The 23572-nt window shown below is 37.1% G+C and overlaps 1 protein-coding gene across 2 annotated transcripts in view; it reads right to left on the reverse strand.

Annotated features, from left to right (window-relative positions):
• Window positions 1–9289: 9289 nt before the first annotated feature.
• Window positions 9290–23572, reverse strand: part of EDEM3 (ER degradation enhancing alpha-mannosidase like protein 3) — an 83563-nt gene continuing 69280 nt past the window's right edge. For both annotated transcript variants that reach the window (XM_058274855.2, XM_058274854.2), the window contains exons 19-20: window positions 23381–23566; window positions 9290–13229 (exon numbers count right to left, since the gene is read on the reverse strand). In XM_058274855.2, the coding sequence (XP_058130838.1) occupies window positions 12820–13229; window positions 23381–23566 (596 nt within the window). In that variant the 3' untranslated portion in view covers window positions 9290–12819. The remainder of the gene's footprint in view (window positions 13230–23380; window positions 23567–23572) is intronic.

Here is a 23572-nt window from a genome sequence, read left to right on the forward strand (position 1 = left end):
TGAAACACTTCCAGTCATTTGTTTACTTATTGTCTATGGCTGCTTTTGTACTTCACAATAAAGGTGAGCACTTGTAATAAGACCATATTGATGGCAAAATCTAAAATATTTACTATTTGGCCCTTTACAGAAAAAGTTTGTTGACTCCCTGCTTAAAATATTGAGGGAAAAGAAATTTGGTTAAATATTGTTTTAGTCTGCCAAAGGGGTGCTGATGCAAAGTACCAGAAATCTATTGGCTTTTATAAAGGGTATTTATTTGGGGTAAAAGCTTATAGTTATAAGGCCCTAAAGAGTCCAACTCAAGGTTGCTTTCTCACCAAAGATGATTGCCAATCTCTGTGAGCGTTCAGCCTTCCTCTCTCAGCCACAGGCTGGCATATGGTTTATTTTTTTCCAGGCCTTCTCAGCTGCTGAACATCTCTGTTCTCTTCAGCTGAAAACTATCAAGCAAATGGCTCATCTCTTCCCAGGGCCCCAGGATTAAACATGAGAGCTCTCTTTCTTCCTGTATCTTCTTCTGTGCATTTTCCTGAGTGTCTGTTTATGTAGGCCCACAAAGGGGGGGCGGGAACTCAATCTGAGTCACACCTTACTGACATAACCCAATCAGAAGCCCTAAATTGATTTTATCAAGTGAATTTATAATACAATCAAAAGGTATCACCCCCAGAGAAACAGGCCAGTTTACAAAGATAATCTTTCTCTTTTTGGGATTCATAAATAATTTCAAATGGCCACAAATATCAAACTAAATTGTTCTTTAAGTGTGAAGGCATAATAAAAGTATTCTCAGTCATATAAGACCTCATAAATGTTAACCACAAAACTCAAATAAAAACACTTTTTGAAGAAGTCCTGAATTACTTGGTGAGACAAATCCAGGAGATGCTAAAAGAGATTGGGAAATTAAGATCAATCAAATATCTTGGTAAATACTATTATTGTTTTTAAAAATAAAGGCTAGGTCCAAAGTAAAAAAGAATAGAAAATATAATTATAGTAACATAAAACTAAATATCTAAACAATATCAGTTTGATCTGACTGGGGTAGGGGGAGCAGACCAAAGGGACATAAAAGAGACTAAAAAGGGAAGAAATTGATACCGATACGTATAAAAAATCAATAGGAATAAATAAATATTATTATCCCCACCTCTTGATCGTCATACTTTTGTGTTGCCCTCTCCCACTTTGTACAAGAATTGGTCTGTGTGACCAAGAAAATATGGCAGAAGTGATTGTTTATTATTTCAGTGATTAGGTTATAAAAGATACTGCAGCTTCTGTCTTTGTCACTCTGGAGCTCTCTCTCTCTTGTTCACTCACTCTCTGGCAGTTTGAAATTATTTCATGAGTCCCAAAAAGAGCAAGTTTGTATTTGTGAACTGGTTCACTCTTGTGGTTATGAGACCTTTTCAATTGAACTGCCTCAGTGAGGTGTGTCTCAGGTTGCGTCCCCGCCCTCTTGCTGGGTCTGATTAAAAATGGATACACACAGGAAGAGAGAGCTCTGCCATTTTTGATCCTGCCTTTTAACATAAAGGAGACACTCAAAGAGCTGAGGCCAAAGGGAGAAATAAGCCTGATAGCTTGCAGCTGAAATCAGGAAGAAAGCAGAGCACCCAAACTTGAGGGAGGAGGCACAGTAAGAGACAAGCCCTATGCCTGGTTGCCCACAGCTGAGCTTCAGGAGATGGTACAGCCCAGAGTTGAAGGCAGAAACCAAGCAGAGATCACCTGCCATCTTGCTTCAAGGTGTGGCAACTGACTTGGGTGAGAAAGCACGTCTTATAGTGTCTAAAGTTGGACTTTTCACAGCCTTGGAACTGTAAGCTTTTACCCTAAATAAATACCCTTTATAAAAGCCAACACATTATGGTATGTTGCATCAGCATCAGTTTGCCATTCGGCAAACTATACCAGTCTCATTCTCTCTCTGTTTCTCTCTCTTGGCAAGCTGCTCCTTTTGAGGAGCCTTATGAAAAGGCCCAAGTATCAAGGCACTGAAGCCTCCTTCTGGCAGCCAACCTGATGTCTCCAGCCCTGGACAAAACCTTGTCTACAACCTCAGAGAGGCCTTGAACTAGAACCACCCAACTAAGCTGCTCCCAGATTCCTGATTCTCAGAAATTGTGTGAAATAATAAAGGCTAGTGTTTTGGAGATAATTTATTATGTACCTCTAGATAACTAATAGAGAGAGGAATTGTGCAGTACAGTATTGACTCAGCAGGTCTGGTAGGTTCAAAACCTGCACATTCCAAAGAAAGGTCTGGTCCTTGACCTGCCAGAGAGAGACGATCTCAGTCCATGACAGATAGTTTATGCTAACAATGTGATTCATGATGGGGGCCTTGGATCACCTGGTATCTGTTTGACCTCTGGAGAGGCTAGAGACCAAGTAATTTAGGACTTCAGAAGAAGTCCTGACTGACCCCAAAGAAAACCTTGGATCAGAGAAGCTTCCCTAGTTGGCAATACACTATATGTGTTGTCACACACATCATTGGTGGGGAGATTTAAGCACTGTCTGTAAGACTCCAGTCTGAGAGGACAACTGGAAACTTACACCTAGATTTTCCTGAACCCTGTCCTATGTGCCTTTTACCTTTGCCGATTTTAATCTGTATCCTTTCACTGTAATAAATTCTAACTATTATAGCTCTTCTGAATTCTGTGAGTCCCTTTAGCAAATCATTGAACCTGAGGGTGGTCTTGGGGACCTCTGACAATAAGAGTAAAAGTCCCAAGCTGATTCTTTAACAAAATTAATAAGTTAGACAGACCTTTATCAAAACTATCAAGAAAAAAGTTAGAAGATGCAAACAAAATACAAAATGGAAAGTGGAAACAACTAGGTACAACTAAGGAGATTGCTCCATTCATGGAAGGGTCAGCAATTTCTTCTAACTGAAATAGACACATACTCTGGATATTGGCTTGCCTTCTGTGCCCACAATGCTTCTTCCAAAACTACCATATGTAGACTTATCGAATGTCTTATCCACTGCCATGGCATTCCACACAGCATTGCATCTGATCAAGGAACCCACTTCACAGCAAATCGTGCACAGGAATGGGCACATGTTATGGAATTCACTGGTCTTACCATGTTCCCCACCATCCTGAAGCAACTGGATAGAGAACAGTGGAATGGCCTTTTGAAGACTCAATTACAATGCCAACTAGGTGGCAATACCTTGCAGGACTGGGGAAATGTTCTCCAGGAGGCTGTGTATACTCTAAATCAGTGTTAACTCTGTTCTGTTTCTCTCATAGCCAGGATTCAAGGGTCCATAAATCAATGGAGGAAATGTGAGTGGCACCACTCACTATTACCCCTAGTGATCCACTAGGGAAATTTTTGCTTCCTGTCCCTGCAACATTAAGCTCTGCTGGTCTACAGGTCTTAGTTCCAAAAGGAGGGGTGCTTCCACCAGGGAACACAACAATGATTCCATTGAACTGAAAGTTAAGACTGCCACCTGGCCACTTTGGGTTCCTCATGCCTCTGAATCAATAGGCAAAAAAAAGCAAATTACTCTACTGGCTGGGGTGATTGATCCTGACATCAAGAGGAAATAGGACTGCACATACACAATGGAGGTAAAGAAGAGTTTGTCTGGAATAGAGTACAGAAGATCCCCTAAGGCACCTTAGGACTACCATGCCCAGTGATTACAGTCAATGGAAACTGCAGCAATCCAATCCAAGCAAAACTAACAATGGTCCAGAGTCTTCAGGAATGAAACTTTGGGTCCCCCATCAGGGAAAGAACCACAGCCAGCTGAATGTATTGGGAGCATGGAATGGGTAGTGGAAGAAGGTAGTAATAAATATGAACTTCCACCATGTGACCAGTTACATAAACAAGGACTGTAATGGTCATTAATATTTATTTCTTCATTTTTTTGTTATGAGTATGTCTGTGTTTGTACATAAAAAGAATATATTTTCTTCCCTAACCTTTTCCCTTATCATATGACATAAGTTGTATCAGTTTCATGTTGTAGTATTTATGGATGTCAAGTTTAAGAGTGACTATTACTCAAGGACTTGCACCCTATTCTGGAGGGAATTAATGAGTTCATGGTTGTTCACAGGGCAGTTGAATATTGTAAGGCAGAAATATATATATATTTATATATATCCTGTTTTTATGTAGAGATTATCTATGGTTTAAGGTGATATGTATGGCTGTCAAGTTGACAAAGGGTAGACTTTGATTGTTAGGATAATGTGTCAATTCGGCCAAGTAATGGTGTCCAGTTGTCTGGTCAAGAAAACACTGGGCTAATTGTAATACAAAAGCATTTCATAGACTTTAATCATCAGTGAATTGATTGCATAGATGGCTGATTACATCTACAATCAAGCAAGGAGATTGCCATCAGCAGGAGTGATGTCTCATCCAATCAGTTGAAGGCCTTAAAATGGGGAAGTGATTTCAGCATTCAGAGAGAGAATTCCCATCTCTACAATAGATAGCCAGCATCTCCTGGAAACTCATCAAGCACCTTCATCGTAGCTCCTGGTTTGCATCCAGTCTTGCAGAATTTGGACTTCTGTATCCCCACAGTTGCATGAGAGAATTTTATAAAATCTCACACTATTTACAGATAGCTCCTGTCAGTTCTGTTTCCCTAAAAAACCATGATGAATATACATACCTACTCCCTGCATTGACTCAAGAAGAATTAGAAGATCTCAGCAAAGCACTTACTAGTAAACAAAAGCCAAGCACCAGATGTCTTCACAGGGGAATCGTATCGAATATTCCAGGAAGACTTAATTCCAATTATGCTAAAACTCTTCCAAAAAATTGAACAGGAGGGAACACTCCTTAATTCATTCTATGAGGCCAACATCACCCTCATACCAAAAGCAAATAAAGATACCACAAGAAAAGAAAACTACAGAGCAATATCTCTTATGAATATAAAAGCAAAAATCCTCAACAAAATACTAGCAAACCAAATCCAAGACTTATTAAAAGAATTATACACCATGGTCACGTGAGATTTATCCTTGGTATGCAGGGTTGGTTCAACTTAAGAAAATCAATTAATGTAGTATACCATATTAACAGAAAGAAGGGGAAAAAAGAGAAGATCATCTAAATTGATGTAGAAAAGGCATTTGAAAATATCTAGCACCACTTCTTGATAAAAACACTTAGAACACTAGGAAAAGAAGGAAACTTCCTCAACATGATAAAGGACATATATGAAAAGCCTACAGCTAACATCATACTTGATGGTGAAAGACTGAAAGATTTCCCTCTAAGATCAGGATTAAGACAAGCATGTTCACTGTCACCACTGTTACTCAACATTCTACTGGAACTTCTTGCCAGATTAATTAAGCAAGTAAAAGAATTAAAAGTCATCCAAGTTGGAAAGGAAGTAAAACTTTCCCTATTTGCAGATGATATGATCCTATATCAGAAAATCCTGAAAAATCCACAACAAACCTCCTAGAACTAATAAATGATTTCAGAAAATGGTGGAGTACGAGGTCAACACCTAAAAACCTTGACCAACCAGAAGAAGAAATCAAGAAATAGAATTCCATTCATAGCCACTAAAAGAAACATATCAAGGAATAAATCTAATCAAGAATGGAAAGGACTTATACACAGAAAACTGTAAAACACTGGTAAAAGAAAACCAAAGAAGACCTAAATAAATGGAAGGATATCCCACGTTCCTGGATTGGAAGACTAAATATCATTAAGATGTCAATACTATCCAAAGCAATTTATAGATCATAATCCCAATCAAAATTCCAACAACCATCTTTGCAAAAATGGAGAAGCCAATCATAAAATCTGTATGGAAGGGTAAGGGGTCCCAAATAGGTAAAGCCATCTTGAAAAAGAATAATGAAGGTGGCAGACTCACATTTCCCAATCTTTAAACTTTTACAAAGCCACAGTAATCAAAAGAGCATGGTATTGGCACAAGAACAGACATTTGAACCAACAGAACAGAAATTGAGGGAAGCGGACTTGGCCCAGTGGTTAGGGCCTCCATCTACCACATGGGAGGTCCGCGGCTCAAACCCTGGGCCTCCTTGACCCGTGTGGAGCTGGCCCACGTGCAGTGCTGACGTGTGCAAGGAGTGCCATGACACACAGGGGTTGTCCCCCACATAGGGGAGCCCCATGCGCAAGGAGTGCACCCCGTAAGGAAAGCCACCCACCGCGAAGGAAAGTGCAGCCTGCCCAGGAATGGCGCCGCACACACGAAGAGCTGACACAACAAGATGATGCAACAAAAAGAAACACAGATTCCCGTGCCGCTGACAACAACAGAAGCGGACAAAGAACATTCAGCAAAACAGACAAAATAGACACAGAGAACAGACAACTGGGGCGGGCGGAAGAAGGGGGGAGAAATAAATAAATGAATGAATGAATGAATAGAATTGAGAGCTCACAAATCAACCTTTACATTTATAGTCAACTGATTTTTGACAAGGGGGCAAAGACAACTCCATTGGGGTCTCTTCAACAAATGGTGCTGGGAAAACTGGGTCTTTATTTGGGGGGGGGTGAGAAAGGAGGACCCCTACCTCAAACCACGTACAAAAATCAACTTAAAATGGAACAAAGACCTAAACATAAGAGCTAGAACTATTAAACTCCTAGAAGAAAACATAGGGAATCTTCTTCAGGACTTTGGGTCAGGCAATGGTTTTTAGACTTTCCATCCAAAGCATAGCTACAAAAGAAAAAAAGAAATAGATAAATGGCACTTCATCAAAACTGAAAACTTTTGCACCTCAAAGGACTTTATCATGAATGTAAAATGACAACCTACACAATGGGAGGAAATATTTGGAAATTACATATCTGATAAGGGTTTAATATCCAGAATATATAAAGAGATCTTTCAACTTAATAAAAAGGCAAACAATCCAATTTTAAAAATGGGTAAAATACCTGAATAGAAATCTCTCCAAAGAAGATATACAAATGGCCAAAAAGCACATCAACAGGTGCTTAACATTATTAGCCATCATGGGAATGCAAATCAAAACCACAATGAGATACCATTTCATACCCATTAGAATGGCTATTAAAAAAAAAAAAAGGAAATTAAATGTTGGGGAGGATGTAGAGAAATAGGACACCCACTCATTGCTGGTGGCAATGAAAAATGGTACAGCCATTATGGTAGACATTTTGGCAGTTCATCAGAGAGCTATGTTAAGAATTAGTATATGACCCAGCAATCTCGCTATTAGGTATATACCCGGAAGAATTGAAAGCAGGGACTCGAACAGAGATTTATACATCGATGTTCATAGCCTCATTATTCACAATTACCAAAAGACAAAATCAGCCCATCAACCCATGAATGGATAAAATGTGGTATATACATGCAATGGAATATTACTCAGCCGTAAAAAGGGATGAAGACCTGATACATAAGACATAGATGAACCTCGAAGACATCACATTGAAAGAAATAAGCCAGACACAAAAGGGCAAATATATGTTCTCACTGATTTGGGACAATTACAATAAGCAAACTCAGATTCATAATCTAGAATATAGATTATGAGGGAATGGGAATAGGGAATGGAAAATTAAGGCTTCAAATGTATAGGGTTCCTATTTGGAATGAAGCAATGTTTTGGTAATGGATGGTGGTAATGGTAGCACAACCTTGTGAACACAAGTAACAGCACTATCGGAATATGATTAAAAGGGGAAATGTTAGATTGTATATATAACAGAATAAAAATTTAAAAAGTCCTTGGAACTACACTGCACAAACAGGGAATCCTAAAGTTAAACCACGGGCTTTAATAATACAACTATAAAATTTGCCATCATCAGTTGTAAAATATGTTCCAAACCAAGGCAAGGCATTGTTGGTGGGATAGTGTATGGGAATCCTTTGTTTTATGAATGATCTATAAACCCACGACTTCATTTTAAAAAAAGGAAAAAAAGGAAAAGGTGGGGGCAGTTTATGTGAAACGTGCCCCGTATTGCTGCAAACCTCCACTACTGGGGTGGGGGGGTCATTACTTTGGTGTTAAATATCTACATCTCTGGCTATTGTAATATTTAATGACTTTGATTCTCTCCTCAACCATCAGAGGAAAAAGTAATTTTTTAATTTGGTTTCCTTTGTGAAGAAATCACATCCTACTACTACACCCAGGGAGGACATTTTATCTGCCTTACTTGCTGCAGTTATCTTAAGGACAGTTTCAAGGACAGTACCATGGAGGTGAACTGAAGGGAGGAATGTGCTCTATCACACACCATCGCATTCCATAGTTCCAGGCTATACGGATATACCAAGAGCAAGGCCACCTCTTCAGGTTAGAGAAGCCTTGCAAGCAGGCAGATATGACAGTATTCTCAATTAATCCTTACTTAGCTCCCTCTTAGGAGATACGCCTGAAGTTTGCTTCACCCAGAGAAAAACAACCTTGCCTCTGAAATAATTTGAGACACAATTTAATCCATTAACTCTTCCTGAAACAGTGGTGTATCATCCTGGAGGAATGGAGATGCAATTAGGATTAGTGCCCAGAGAGCCTAAGAATGAATGCTACTATCTCTAAACCTCAATCCTAAACGGGAGAAAGTGGTCAGGTAGGAAGGTAGTGACTGGGCCAAAGGCGAGCATAAACTGAAAGGGGGTAGGAAGACAGGTGAGAGGGTTGAGAAAGGAAGAGTGTGTGGCACACTAGAAAGAGCTGGGCTCTGAATTTAGACCAGGATGCACATCCATTGCTCAGCCACTAAATGTGAGACCGTAAAGATGCTTATAACTGTTCAAGTCTTAGTTTGCTCATCTGTAAAGACAGCAATTATCAATGATCGTGATTATTAGTCCTAAGTATCTGCGCTCAAAAACCCTGAAACAGTATGATGAAAAGCACAGTACCGCAGTATCTGAAAGGGGACGAAAATGTCTTCACTGGAATTGACAGGAAGGGCTGGTTTTACTTTTCATGACAATATTGAAAAGACAGCTGATTTTATTAAATATAAGGAAATCCAAATCATAAACTTGTTACCAATGTTGACACTGTGAATTATTAGTATTTCCCCAACCCCACTATGAAGACACTTGGCACTAGCTGAGCTGTGGAACTGTTCACTGTATGCCTGAGTTTCTACATCTTACGATGTCCTCAAAATTTACCACCCTGGGATAAAATGTAAATTTTTTAAAGACAAAGTGGTGAAAACCTTTTAGGAGATATCAAGATATAAGGTATGAACACTGATGATAAAAATTCAAATTAAAACTAGATCAGAATATTTACATGTTTTATTAAATCTTTACAATCAGTAATTATAATCAAATACACAATTATATACAAGGATTATATACATTTTGCCCAGACTTTTACATCACAGTATATAGTTTCCCTTAGAAATATTGTATACATTTATCACCAAACAATAAAATCCAACAACAGTAGTGTTACAGCACCTGTTAGTACAGACATCTTTTTCATAAATTACATCATAAGAAAATATACGGCTGTAAATTGGGCTTTTATAAATGTCTTTTATAAAATCTGAACATACAATATTTCATTCACAGAATGTTTTTTTTCTATGTCCCGACTGAAGCCTTGTGCATAAAACGACCGGTTGGAATATTTACTAATTTCTTCCCCACCCCACCCTCTAAAATTATGAGCACGATTTGAATAATTTATGCTGAGCTTTCTTTATGATGAATTTGGCATGGGGTTTGGTGAGAGAACAAATGCAGGTTTTACTGTAAAAAGGATTGTGTGAAGGTAATTTAAATTTTAAAAATTCTCAATAGAATAATTGTTAGGGAAGCTAAAATCAGAAAATCAGAGAGTGAACAATTTTTCATTTTACTCTCTAATACTGTAAAGAAAAAGGGAAAAGTATAATGCCAAAAAATAATTTTTTCTGAAATAACAATTGTACTCTTGTTGGAACCCTATTTAAAGTTGGTTAAAAAGGGGGAAAAAACCCTACCCAACAAAATATCCCACCCCAAACATATTCTGGTAAATTATAATTCTTTCACACTTAAAACATTATGGAAAAGTATTGCAAATTAGAGTCTATCACTTCAATGAAGTTTATAAGCAGAAAAAAATTATAGCTATTTTATTATTTTTAGTAGGTAAACAAGCTTTAAAACTTCAAAATACCTGAATTAAATACTTGCTCTAATATCTAAATTCTAACTTTCAGATAAAATCCTTACTTGATTCAGATTTGTAAACATTGTATAAATCCTTCCTAGTCAAACCATTTTATGGCTATGGCGATCACTTCAGCTCAATCTCTAAGCAGTCAACAGTTAACTGAGGTAGACCAGATGTTTCTATTTTCAGAGTCTTGAATAATCCCCTGAATCCTTAGGAAGCAAATAAAATGTTTATAAAAGGTATTTTAAAAATGAAAAATAAAATGAAATAATGCTGTTGGAGTTTTACAATGAACTATTCTGTGGCAGTATGTCAAATAAGTAAATGAAGGTACAGTCAATTACAATGTTGGGGGGTTCTGAAGCTGAACATCACACTCTCTCAACTAGGGGGGGAAATCGAGTATAAGTCCTTCTGGGTATTAAGTATACGTTGTTCATTTTTTTTTGCATTTTCCTTTTTTTTTTTTAGGATTCACTTTTTCTAAACAAATGAACAATTTCCTTCTAGACTTTAATGAAAGGCAACATCTCCCCCTAATGGCCAAAGGAAGGGAGAGCAGCAGTGAGCTGGCTTCATGACATTTAAGTCCTTGTTAGGAAAAGTTACGTTATTTTGATAACTTAGAAAAGTTTAATTTAAAGAACAATGGTTCTGAGCTACAAATACAAAATCAAATCAATGTATATAAGGTTCTGTAATCAAAGTCTTAGAGGAACATCTGCTCCTTTTCTCAAGCCCCAGTCCTATAAATCAAGGTAAGTCAAGTAATTTAAGCTTCAGCTATTTTGGCAGCTTTGTACCTAAGATGAACAAAGCTCTATGCCTATCCTTTCTTATACTGTATGTATTATAGTTCTATCTTCTTACACCAAAATTTCACATGCAGAGAGACTAAAAATATTCATTTTGGCAATAGGTTTAATTAAGGGCCAATTAAAGATCTTGTGTATTATTACCCTCCCCCCCTCCCCAAGTGAATTCTCTATTCGATTTTATTATTCATTGACCCAATTATTTTAGCTGGAATTTTTTAAAGTAGCTATTTACCCCCTTTATAAAAGCATATGTTTACCTGGGATCTAAGACATACTGTACATGAATATACATAACTACAATACAGCACTGCTGTTCTTTTGACAGCTCCATATACAACTTAAGTTCATCAGTACCTCAAAACTGTATTTCAGGAAAAGGTTATATTATGTAATGTAATGGTAAAGAGAAAGGAAATTAAGTCTTTCAACTATTCCTTTAGAACTGGTTTGGATAAGTTTTTAAAAAATAAATAAATAAAATGAGTAAAGCCATGATTTCAGCTACAGGGCTGTTTACAGATATCAACAGTTTTTGAAACTTAAATGTGGCTCATACCAGACTGCCACCAATAAAAAAAAGAGAGAAAGACAAAGAATAAACTTTTCATTAAGCTATATGTTAGTTGCTACAGTGTAAATTTTTTACACAGGTCTCTATAGACTCCTTTTCAGATTCATATCACAGGGAATATTTGTTTTTAAAAAAATGTACACCTGAAATCCATGATTCAACAGAAAATGTGATGGACTCCTTAGGTACAACTTTAGAAACCAAGTTTCAAAGGAGAAAAATAGTAGTCACCCCCAGGATTTTTAGATCACTATCACATTATCATGGCTCCAAAAGATAGAAAAATGGAACAAAATATATTCAGCTGTTGGCAATATGGGCCTTGTGGCTAAACTGCATACTAAACATGGGATGGAGTAAGGCTGATGGCTAGAGGTAACCCCCTAAGAGAAATAAATCGGAAATGCTTTATAAAATATCCAACAAGGATATAACACTAAGGTCCATTTCAGAGTAGTCATAGCTTTCCTTATGGAAGGCCCAGTGAGAAGTTCATAGTACAACATTTTAAGTTCTCCCTTGCTTCTTTTTTCAAAAGCATTTAGTACCAAATTCCACAACATATTACATGACCTTTTCACCTGGTCCCACTGATGAGACTTCAGGCAGAGGAGCTGGCTGACAAAGTACATTGGCTTCACCTTTGGTTTAAATGGAAAGTACACTGTGTGGGGGGGGAATCAATTCACCTTGATCATTTGTCACTGAATGAAGTAAATGAAAGTGATAAGTAAAGACTGTTTTCACCATGAATGCATTTGCTTCATAACCATTTAGGGCACTTAAGAGTGTTTTTGTGAAGGCAGCATAACCAGCATGCCCACAATACTTGTATGTATCTTCCCAAAATAGCCTCTAACCCCAAAACCAAGAAAGCCTAACTTTTTTTCATTAGAAAGCTATATAAATTCTTATTTCCCACGCCAGTATTTACTGCATTTGTTTCTCTTCTATCCAGAGACTAAATCAATATAACTCTCAGGAATGCCCAATAATCTTCCCTAGTGTGAGGTATTGCAAGGTGGTACAAGGCTGCCAATTGAGGGGGGAATTGTGAGTTTCCATTTTTGATGGGACAGTTTTAAACAAGGTCAATTCTAACACGGCTCTGGATTTCTATGATGACTATCTCAGTCAGAACGAGGTTGCTCACCACCATACTCCCATTAGAGAGCCTGCTGAGTACTAGGGTATACATTAACCACAGTTTACCTTTTGTTTTTGAATACCTACCACCAGATTCTTTAGCAACTCATAGTTCATCTTTCTCCATCATTTCAAATGCTTCTATATCTTCATTCCAGTCTGCTAATATGGAGTCTATAGGCTGGACCTTTTTACCCCAGCTCACATTGGGATTTGAATCTTCCTCAGTTTCTGATTGTTCTTGAAGTTGGTTATCCAAATCTGTACATTCACCATCAAGACTTGTAGTCTCATGGTTTTCTGTGGGATCAGAATTCTGTTCAGAAGGGTCAATGCTTGCAGCATTGTCCATATCTGTTGGAGATAACGATTCTGGGTGAGAGTTCAGAGAACTTTCCTCAGGAGATTCCTGATCAACCAAATCAACATCCTGGGAACTTGATGTAATCTCTTCAGCACTCTGATTCTGAGAATCATTTTCAGAGGATGGTTGTTCTTCATTTTCCATTTCAGAATCTGTATAAAAAAGAAAAACGTTATGCTTTCTCCCTCAAAAAAGTTACTGTTACACTTTCAAAAGCATGCTGGTTTTTGCAATAAATGAAGAAATGAAAATTCAAAGAGCATCATGTTAATGCACAACAGTGAACATTAATAGTGAAGAGTAAAACTGTCTTAAAGGTAACACAGCCACATTTTTCTATACATTTTTTAAGTAAACTGTTCAGAAATAGAATATAAATGTTCAAACTAGATCTTCCAAACTGAAAGGAAGGACTCTATAACTGACAAGACTGCCTGCCATGGCTATTAATAAATTCCAAGAAATACAATAAATAATAGTAAAGTACATATAATATTTCAATATACATCTAAAATGTATTAAGTGTCTAAATTCAGGAAAGCTTGTACATGAGAACATACTAAATAGAATAAACTTTAAAAAGTATATATTATTGCTACATTTTAAGATAATAATCTTTTGAAAAGTGAAATTGCCACTCAATAAGATATAAAGATGTAGGTAATACAAGGTTTTTGGATAAATTAAGGGTAACAGACCAAATAAAATACCTTCACAAAGAAAGAACTGAGGTTTTTAAAAAAATTCTATTTCATTATTGTAGGTTTATGAATTATAACATAGAGTAGTTATATATATATATATCTTTTAATAAGCCAATAGGTTAAACCTCTTGAAATTAATATACAACAAAGCATTTTATTTAGGCTTCCATCAGTACATGATACTGATGACCATGTACTACATCCTGCTTAATCTCTGCCTCTATAACTTAGCATCTATATCTACAGTAAGCACTGTGTGGCAGGCACTGTTCAAGGGTGCTAAGGATAAAATGAGAAGCAAAAACAAACTCTTATGGAGCTTATGATCTAGTTGGGAAGAAAAATATTTACAACTAAACACAAAATAAATGGAAAACTCCAACTGCAATGTGTTGTGAAAGAGAGGCATATGGTGTTATGAAAGCTTATAATAAGGAGACTTGAGGGTTTCCTTCAGGTAGTAACATTTGAGTTGAGATTTAAAGGATAAGTAGAGTTAATTCGTCAAAGAAGAGAAGGAAGAGTACTCTAGACAGTGGGAACAGAATGGATGAAGGTGCAATGCAGGAAGAAAGTTGGTGAGAATTAAAAGAAAGTGAGAGGGAAACGGACTTTGGCCCAGTGGTTAGGGCGACCGTCTACCACATGGGAGGTCCGCGGTTCAAGTCCCCCGGGCCTCCTTGATCCGTGTGGAGCTGGCCCACGCGCAGTGCTGATGGGCGCAAGGAGTGCCCTGCTACACAGGGGTGTCCCCCGCGTAGGGGTGTCCCCCGCATAGGGGAGCCCCACGCGCAAGGAGTGCACCCATAAGGAGAGCCGCCCAGCTCGAAGGAGGGAGCAGCCTGCCGAGGAATGGTGCCGCTGACAACAACAGAAGCGGACAAAGAAACAAGACGCAGCAAAAAGACACAGAAAACAGACAACCGGGGGAGGGGAGGGGAATTAAATTAAAAAAATAAATAAATAAATCTTTTTAAAAAAATAAAAAAATAAAAGAAAGTGAGAGATGTTGGAACAAAGAAAAAGAGTAGAAGAGAAATAGCTAGAAGCCAGACACTGAGGCTGTTTTCCATTTTTTCTAAGAGAAACAGGAGTCACTAAGGAGTTTTAAACAAAGGCATGACATGATCCAATTTACAATTTCAGAACATATCTCTGGCTGAAGGGTGAAGAAAAAGGAGAAGTCAGAAGGAAATGGATGTGGCTCAACCAACTGGGTTCCCACCTACCATTAGGAGGTCCAGGGTCCGATGCCCAGGGCCTCCTGGTAGGGGCAAGCTGGCCCATGTGGAGTGCTGGCCCACAGGGGAATGTGGACCCACGGGGGAATGCTGCCCAGTGTGGAAAGCCACCCTGAGTAGGAGCGCCAGCCAACGCAGAGAGCTGGTACAGCAGGATGACATAACAAGAGACATAGAGAAGAGAAAATAAGAAGAAATAGCAGAACAGGGAGATGAGGTGGCACAAGAGAGTAATCACCTCTCTTCCACTCCAGAAGGTCCTAGGGTCTGTACCCAGAGCTGCCTAATGAGAATACAAGCAGACACAGAACACACAGCAAATGGACAGAGAGCAGACAACAGGGGGAACAGGGCTGGGAAAAAATTTTAAAAAAAGAGAAGTCGGAAATCCAGAAATAAAGATAATTCAGAGGGGGAAAGCAGAAGTGGGTGGATTTGATTTTTATAGGTAAACAAAATTAGTGATGTGTTACATATATGGAGGCAGGGGAGTTGATGAGACAGAGAGGAAGGAGGTATAAAGGATGACTCTCAAGTTTCTGGTTTGTGGAAGTGAATGGGGGTAGTGTTTTGTTTGTTTATTTTTGTTGTGGCTATTGGTATTCTGAGGAACATAAGAAAGAGAAGGGGGAGGCTTTATGTACAGCTTGGGCTGACTGAGACTGAGATGCCTTTGATATATTCAAGAGGAGATATCAAGTAGGTAGTTGAACCTATAAGTCTGTTGCTCAGAAGAGAGAGGTTTGCATTGTTGACAAAAATTTAAGAATCAACTCTGTAAAGGCAGTAACCAAAGCCACAGGCAAGGATTGCACAGCCAGAGTGAAGTGAAGAGAGGGTCTCACTTGAGGAAGTTTGACCATTAATAAGAAAGTAGAAGAACAAAAGAAGTCAGAAATAACAGGCATATGTCCCGAGAACACTGTGCTATGGGAGCTAAAAGTAAAGTGTGTTTCAAAAAGGAGGGAGTGGGCCAAAGAAGTCAGGTCACATGAGATCCAGAACATACCCTTGCATTAGCGCCATGGAAAGCATTGTGACCTTAGTGAGAGCATTTCCGTGGAGCTAAGAGGAAACTAGATTGGGAATGATTAAAATTCAGATTCAAGAATGAGAGATGAGCAGAAAACACAAATTACATCATTTTACATAAACGGAGAAGAATATTAATGCAGACAAATTACGGAACTTGAAACGAGTTCTCCTCAGCATTTAACTTTAAAAACAGAAAGCTATAGGTGTATCATAATTAGGACTAACATAAACAAAAAAGAACAAACTTTATTTTTCTCCATTTAATATGCTATACATTTTACTTAACACCATCTAACATGCTATATATTTGCTTGCACAACCTACCTTTCCACTCTACCCCCTGCCAACCAATATTATACCCTAAAAAGGCCTTTGTCTGTTTTGTGTCTTTGTATAACAGAACTTGGAATGTTGCCTGGCAAACAGTAGGCAAAAAAAATCTCCTCTAATTAAGCTAAGGGTTAAGATATTTGGCTAAAGACGGAAGGTAGCAAATATTACAGCTCTGTTTCCTTATGGTTTTCAGAAGAAATTGAAAACACCACAAAACTGACTGGTAACTCCAATTTGAATTACCACAGCAGAAACTGCTGAACTCCTATCTCACTCCAGTCATTCCAAAGTCCCCCTAAAAAGGTTCTAGTTAACAGCAAGAGCACACAATTGAAGAAGTGTGTGAGACAGTGAGTTGGCAGAGAAGTGCAAAAAGGGCTAAACAATGGTAAAAAGGGCTGGTCTAATATATTAACCAAACTAGTATATTCCCTGTCTATCAGTAATGGCTAGGAAAAGACTTAAAGAAAGGGGGGAAATACTCCATCCTGGAGATGAGGTCATAAGAGGGATGATAGACCCATTGAAAACCAGAAAAATTGAAGGGAATGTGGCATGCAAGTGGGTGCATATGTAGAAACCCAGGTGAGGTAGAAGGTCTTGCCTGACTAGGAGAGTTTAGGTTCGTAGGTTTTTCGTTTGCTTTGTTTTGTTTTGTTTTGGGGGGGTGGGGTAAGTAGGGAGTCCCACACATTCTCTCTCTCTTCTGAGCTGTGGAAGAGGTGCATTTTATTTGGACAGTTAAGGAAACTACGGGAGGCCAAAAAGAGAAAGCAAGGAATTATCTGCTTGGAGTTTATTTATGCTAGGTTACCCTAAATTGAAGGGAGAACCAAAAGAAAAATCTACAAGTTTCTTTATAGATTATATTAATCGTCCACAAGGATAGGAAAGGGTGAAGGGTTGTTTTGTCTAGTAATAAAGATTGTGCTTTTGGCTAAAAAGTCTCCTAGGGCTGCATACTACACAATGTTATTTTGGAAATGTAGCTACCACAATAGGATGAGATTTAATCAGTGTAAATACAGGAAAATGAAAGTTCAACTTATTTGTGATTGTATACTTAAAATCAAAGCAACTCTAATTTAAAAAAAAACTTTTCAAATTAAAAAAAGAATTTGCTAAGGAGGGTACAAATAAGATAAATACGCAAAAAGTCAATTCCATGAACACTGAATTAGTGAATACTGAATCACTGCTCTTAGGGGTAACAGCATTAGGTTTCTACAAGCCTCTGGTCACAACATTTTCATCAACTTATCAATACATAACCTTTTATGTGAATCTCTGTTTAAAGACACCTTATTTAAAATATATTTTTAATTCATGTCGTGAACTCACAGCCAACAGCATTATAGCTGATGCCTGACTGTTTATCGAACACATATTTTCTCTGTAAGGCACAACACAGATGCCTTGAGCTTAGGAACGCTAGATAACACTTCAGCACTATGTTTGAGGGTCAATTTAAACAGCAAAGTCACCAATAAAAAGGACAAAAATAGGAAAAACATAGCACTAAATATACTGCAAGGACACTTGCTTACCGAAGGAGAGCTAAAATAAGACAGCAGAGTATTGTATTGTTCAACCTCAGCTGGAAACATAAAAGTTGGATGACTCAAATATTCTGCCACTCTGTCATGTCCACAAAAGCACCCCAAGTATTTATTCTGAGGTTACAAATAAATTTTAGCAAGTAGCCAAATTTGCAAATACAAAATCCATGAGTAATGAGGATGGACTGAACCAAGAATTCTTCTATAATAGTAATAACTGGTTAGAAATGAAATCAAATAAATATCTTTTTCATCTAAAAAAGCCATAAAGCACAGAACTAAATACAGAACTAAATTTCTTATGAAAGGTACAAGATTCATGTTGCTTAACACTATAAAATCTTACTGACGATTATAAAATAAGATCTGATTAAACTTATAGGTTAAGTGTATGTCCCTAGATAGAAAAATCTAAATTTTTCAATTCCTAATTTATATATAAAATATGCAATTATGCAATTCCAAAATGAATACCATTTCTTTCTTCTTTTCTTCTGGCAACCATACACAATTACTTTAAAGTTCCTGTGGGGAAAGCAGAGGTGCCTCAAGTGTTGAGGCTTCTCTCTACCGTATGGGAGGACCCACATTTGATCCCCAGGGCCTCCTTGTAAAAAAAAGCCAGGGCCACCGCAGAGAGCCAGTGCCCGCGCAAGTGAGTCACACATTAAGATGATGATGCAACAAAAGAGAGACGAAGGGGAGAGTCAAGGTGAGGCGCAACAGAAACCAGGAACTGAGGTGGTGCAAATGACAAGGAACCTCTCTCCACATCAGAGTTCCCCAGGATCGAATCTCAGTGAATCCTAGAGGAGAAAAACGAGAAGACAAAAAGAGAAATAGATACAGAAGATCATATAGCAAATGGAAACACAGTAAAAAAAAAAAAACAACACACACACAAAAACAGCAGAGGGGAGGGGAGGGAGAAAAAAAAGAAAAAAGAAAATAATAATCCACATCCTTTCCCCAGCATTCCATAACAGGGAATCTTAAAAGTCTAGAGAAGTATCAATTCGTAAGAAGATATGTTCAAAGATTTTCCTGTATCATTCTTTGTACTAGGCAAAACAAAAACAAAAACCTAGAAATAATTTGGACGTCTAATAGTGGGATGGCTAAATAAATTATTGTATAACCATACTATAAAATATAATATCGTTTTTAAAAAGAATAAGTTACACTATCTTACTAGCTTGGAAGAATGTCCTTAATATAGATTTAACTATAAAAGGCAAGTTACTGAATGATGTATATATTATGATCTCATATTGTGAAAATTAAAATTTAATATATATATCTGTACTTTGGAAATGCATAAAGCACAGAGAAAAGTATGAAATCTTCCATATCAAACTGTTAACATTGGTTGGTTATCTCAGGAAGATAAGAGAGATTAATTTTTTCTTAAAACACCTCTCAGTTGTATAACTTGCTACAAATTTAAAAAAAATTTTTTGAAATTATACAAACTAATGCAATCCAAAGACAACAATGATCACTATCTGAGGTCCTATACAAAGGAGAGTCATCAAGGAGTAACTGAATTCAAATGCCAAAAAAAAAAAGGTAGGCAGGAATGAGGTAGGATTTGGAAGAAGATACCACAGAAGAAAATATTCTCGTTTTCACAAGCTTCAGGAACTACAGAAAAAGAGGCAGCAATTAGGAAAGTAAAAATGGCAGTTAAACAAGTATAAAAAGGAAAAGAGGAATTAGGGGCTGCCGCACTGCTACAAACCTTTCTTTGGAGTTATCTGTTACCAGCATGTATCAGTCCCAAGAGAATAATGACGACAATATTAAATTCAGGAATGGTAGATGAGAAACTCGGAACCAACGAAAGAATAGAAAAAATCTCAAGATACACAAACTCATTAAGTTCTACTATTTAGGATAGCTACTAAAAGGGAAAGGGAAGCTCGGTAAAGACTTAGAGGTTGGATATTTTACAATCATTCATTCATTCATTCGTTCAAACAGCATTTACTGAAAGCAAGGAATACAGAGAAGAGAAGCAGGTAAAGAGATACAAAGTAATATAAAGTGCATTATTTATATACATAGAACTTTATTTTTAAAACTCCCTTAATTTTACTTGGGTGAATAAGAACATTTCATAAAGAAAGTGGCATTTAAGCTGGATATTTAGGAAGCCTAAACATCCTCAAAGAGGAAAAGGGCTGAGGGGTGGGAAATAAGGACTGATAAGGCATTTCCAGAATGAGGGGAGAGATGTGTAAATGCAAAAATGGGTGAGAAAACCTGGCATGGTTGGAGAAGGGAGAGAAAGTATTAATTTTGCTGATTAACAAGAATGTCTATCATGCTACTCACCAAAGAGGCTATCTGCATATGTACTAGATTTTTCTCCTCAGAACTGAATTCTTTTCAACAGCAACCTTGATGCCACAGTTCAACTCAAGGACAGATTCATCCTGACCAAATTCAATAGGAGATAATCTATGAAAACTGACACTGCCTGAGTTCACCATGAGACCTTTCTCTCCTCCATTTTCTCTGTCTGCTTCTATACCAGACAGACACAGATAAGGCAGTAGTTCTAAAAATATTAGCCTATAGACCATAAAAGCACTGTAGGCCTACACCGTAAGTCACCAGCATGATAATGTTTTGGAACTTAAAAATGCTCATTTTTCTTCCCTGAGAAATGCTATTGAGATAAGGAAACAGATATTTAATTCTCAACTGTAAGCTGCTTCAATTCAGATCTAAAGGTAAAGGCACACTGTCTTTTATTGTGGGCACAGGGTTGGAATTTCGAGTAAATACCTTTATAAACTCCTAAAATTTTGGAAAGATATGAGAGGCAAGCTATTAGAAATTCTGTTCAACAATAGACTATAGCTAACTTGACTTTTAGAATTATGACTGATTTGACCCTAGGAAGTAACATCTCTACTTCATAAATTTCTAGGGCTTTGACATCCAAAGAATGTAAAAAAAAGATCCCTGAAAAGTTTTGCTAGCTAATAGGACTATTTAAGATATTTCTACACTAATGGCTGAGACTTATTATCAGCTTAAGAAGATGGGGGTAGGGTGGGAGCCTATTCTGGAACTTCTATTTTTCTCTACTCATGTATGGGAAGAAGGATTGGTCAGTCAGTACTGTGTGACTTTATAAGAACTATACGTATTTCTGGAATAAGAATTTTAGAGAGGGCAATCTAGAGGACATTTTATTGTTCAGATTTTAAGGATGTTATTATTTGGTATACGTAAATAATTCTACCTAGCACCCTGATGTTAAAAGACAGCCTGATACATGGCTGGGAGAAGAAAAGGGATGCTTTCTTGGTCTTGTTCAGAGTTTCTTAAAGAGTAGCTGAAGAGCCGGTTACATCACAATCACCTGGGAGGCTTGTTTAAAATTTCAGATTCCTCTGCCACCTTCAGAGATTCTGATTCAATATTCTGGAGTAGGACTCAGGAATCTATACTTTTAATTAAGTACTCCAACTGATTCTGATGCAGGTGAGAAAAACCAATGCAAGCAGTAATGGTATAGGGCAAATTAATGATAACCACTAGAGAAATTCTTTGTAAGTTTCCTAAGTATATAAAGTAGTTGATTTCATAAAACTATTATTTATTTTTGCTACATTGATAAATATTAAGTTATACTCTAACTTGTTACTGATTTAGTAATATAGCTGTACAGTTCTCAAAAGAACACATTAAAAAAAGGGGGATTTTTGAAGACTTAATATTAAAAGACCATTCTATAACAATCACATTTCAGTAGATTTATAGATTATAAAACTTTTTAAAAAATACATCATTTAGACAAAAATCCTTTCACTACAATGTCCTTAAGGGAATACTGTTCAAAGAACTTTTTTTTTTCCTACTAGAGCTTCCCATTTCTCAAGCCCTTTCTCTGGTATGGGAAGAACCGTAACTTCTTAGTCCTAACCCCATCTGTCCTGCCCACACACACACGAGTTTTTAAAATAAGTCCATTATTTTAAATATCTTACACTGTGCTCAAATAAAGATGTAATCAAAAGTAATAAATGCCAAAACAACAATGGCTTTGCTAGAGTGACTCTTGCATGGACCTGGACTAGTGAATTATCACATTATATGGGATGTATAATTAATAGAATTTGTAACGAAAGGCTCAATAAAGACTTATTATGGGACAGCTGACTAGACATGAAAATAATCTAATTATGTTAAACCAGACATTATAATATCCACTGAAAGAACACTATGAATATATGTGTGTGTATATATATATATATATATACACATATATATAAATATATATAGTTTAAGACTTATTAATGCAAGATACTTACTACTATTAATAATGTAGTTTGGAATCATTTTACCTTTTAATATTGCTGCTGAAATTCCAGTGGTAGCACAAAGTAGGGGGGAAAAGGAAAGGCATTAAAGAGTTAGATGGAAAAATAATTTGCCTAAGTTTTTGATGTGTCTAAATGATATATGTAGGAAAGAAAATAAAAATTTAGAAAAGCGTACAGAAAAAATATCAGGTACATAGAGGGATTTAAGAAGATAAGAAAACCTTTATATTATTTTCCATTTTCATCTATACATTCTTACATACATACATGCTATTCACTCACTCCACTGCTCTTAAATAGTTGGCATGTGAAAGAATCTCAAAGAAGAGTAAAAGCAATACAAGATGATGAGATAAAACACCTCTTAGGATAGCACCAGATGATCACTAAACATTTAGATTTTTTAAAAGATGTCCCATCTGGAAGTTATACTGAACTGAATCAGTTTCCTACATATCTATCAAACACCCCAGGGGAAACAACCCTGCACAAATTATACAATTGTATCCATTTAAGCATATGGAGGAGAGCAACACTCTCTATAGGTGTCTCCATGGACAAGATAGGCTGCTATGATAAGCAGGATCACAGCCTATGTCTGATGGTTTACTTTCTCACATTTCTCCCCTATCCCTTGGGTGCTAAGACCTTACACTTATGTAGTAATTTGGACTTCAGAGAGCTTTCAAATTACTAACAAACTTTTTGGCCTACAAAGGGCTACACATACCCATGAATTAAGGCAGGATGTTTTCTTTTTCAGACATCACTCATTGATAACTCTTACAAATATCTGTGTGATAAACTTAGATCTCAGTAGGGAGAAGATATTAGATTTCTACTGCCTTAACCAAAACAGTGGTTATTTGATGACAGCCTGGTGAGACCCAACTACTACAACATTGAATATAACAATTCTATACAATCTCTTCTTATTCCTTAGAAGATTGAAACTGAATGGCAAGCATGTCTTGTATTTTCATCACTGGGCAAAATCACAGCAAAAATGGTAAATTTCATATAAAAATATAATTCTAAAAACCCTACTTCAGCAAACAAAGTAAAATAAATACTACCTTTTCTATCCTTACCTCTATCTTTTGCTTTATCAGAAAGGAGCACTTCTACCTCTTCATATTCTCGGACAGCATCCAGTATGATACTTCCTTCTTTGCTAAATAAGAATAGCATGGGGATCTTGATGTCATCTGTGTCCTTTCCATCACCTGCCATCTGGAACAGAGGGGCAGTATCACTGCTGCTCCCCTCATTGTCATCTAGCC

This window comes from Dasypus novemcinctus, chromosome 13 (genome assembly GCF_030445035.2).
Source record: "Dasypus novemcinctus isolate mDasNov1 chromosome 13, mDasNov1.1.hap2, whole genome shotgun sequence".
Taxonomy (NCBI): domain Eukaryota; kingdom Metazoa; phylum Chordata; class Mammalia; order Cingulata; family Dasypodidae; genus Dasypus; species Dasypus novemcinctus.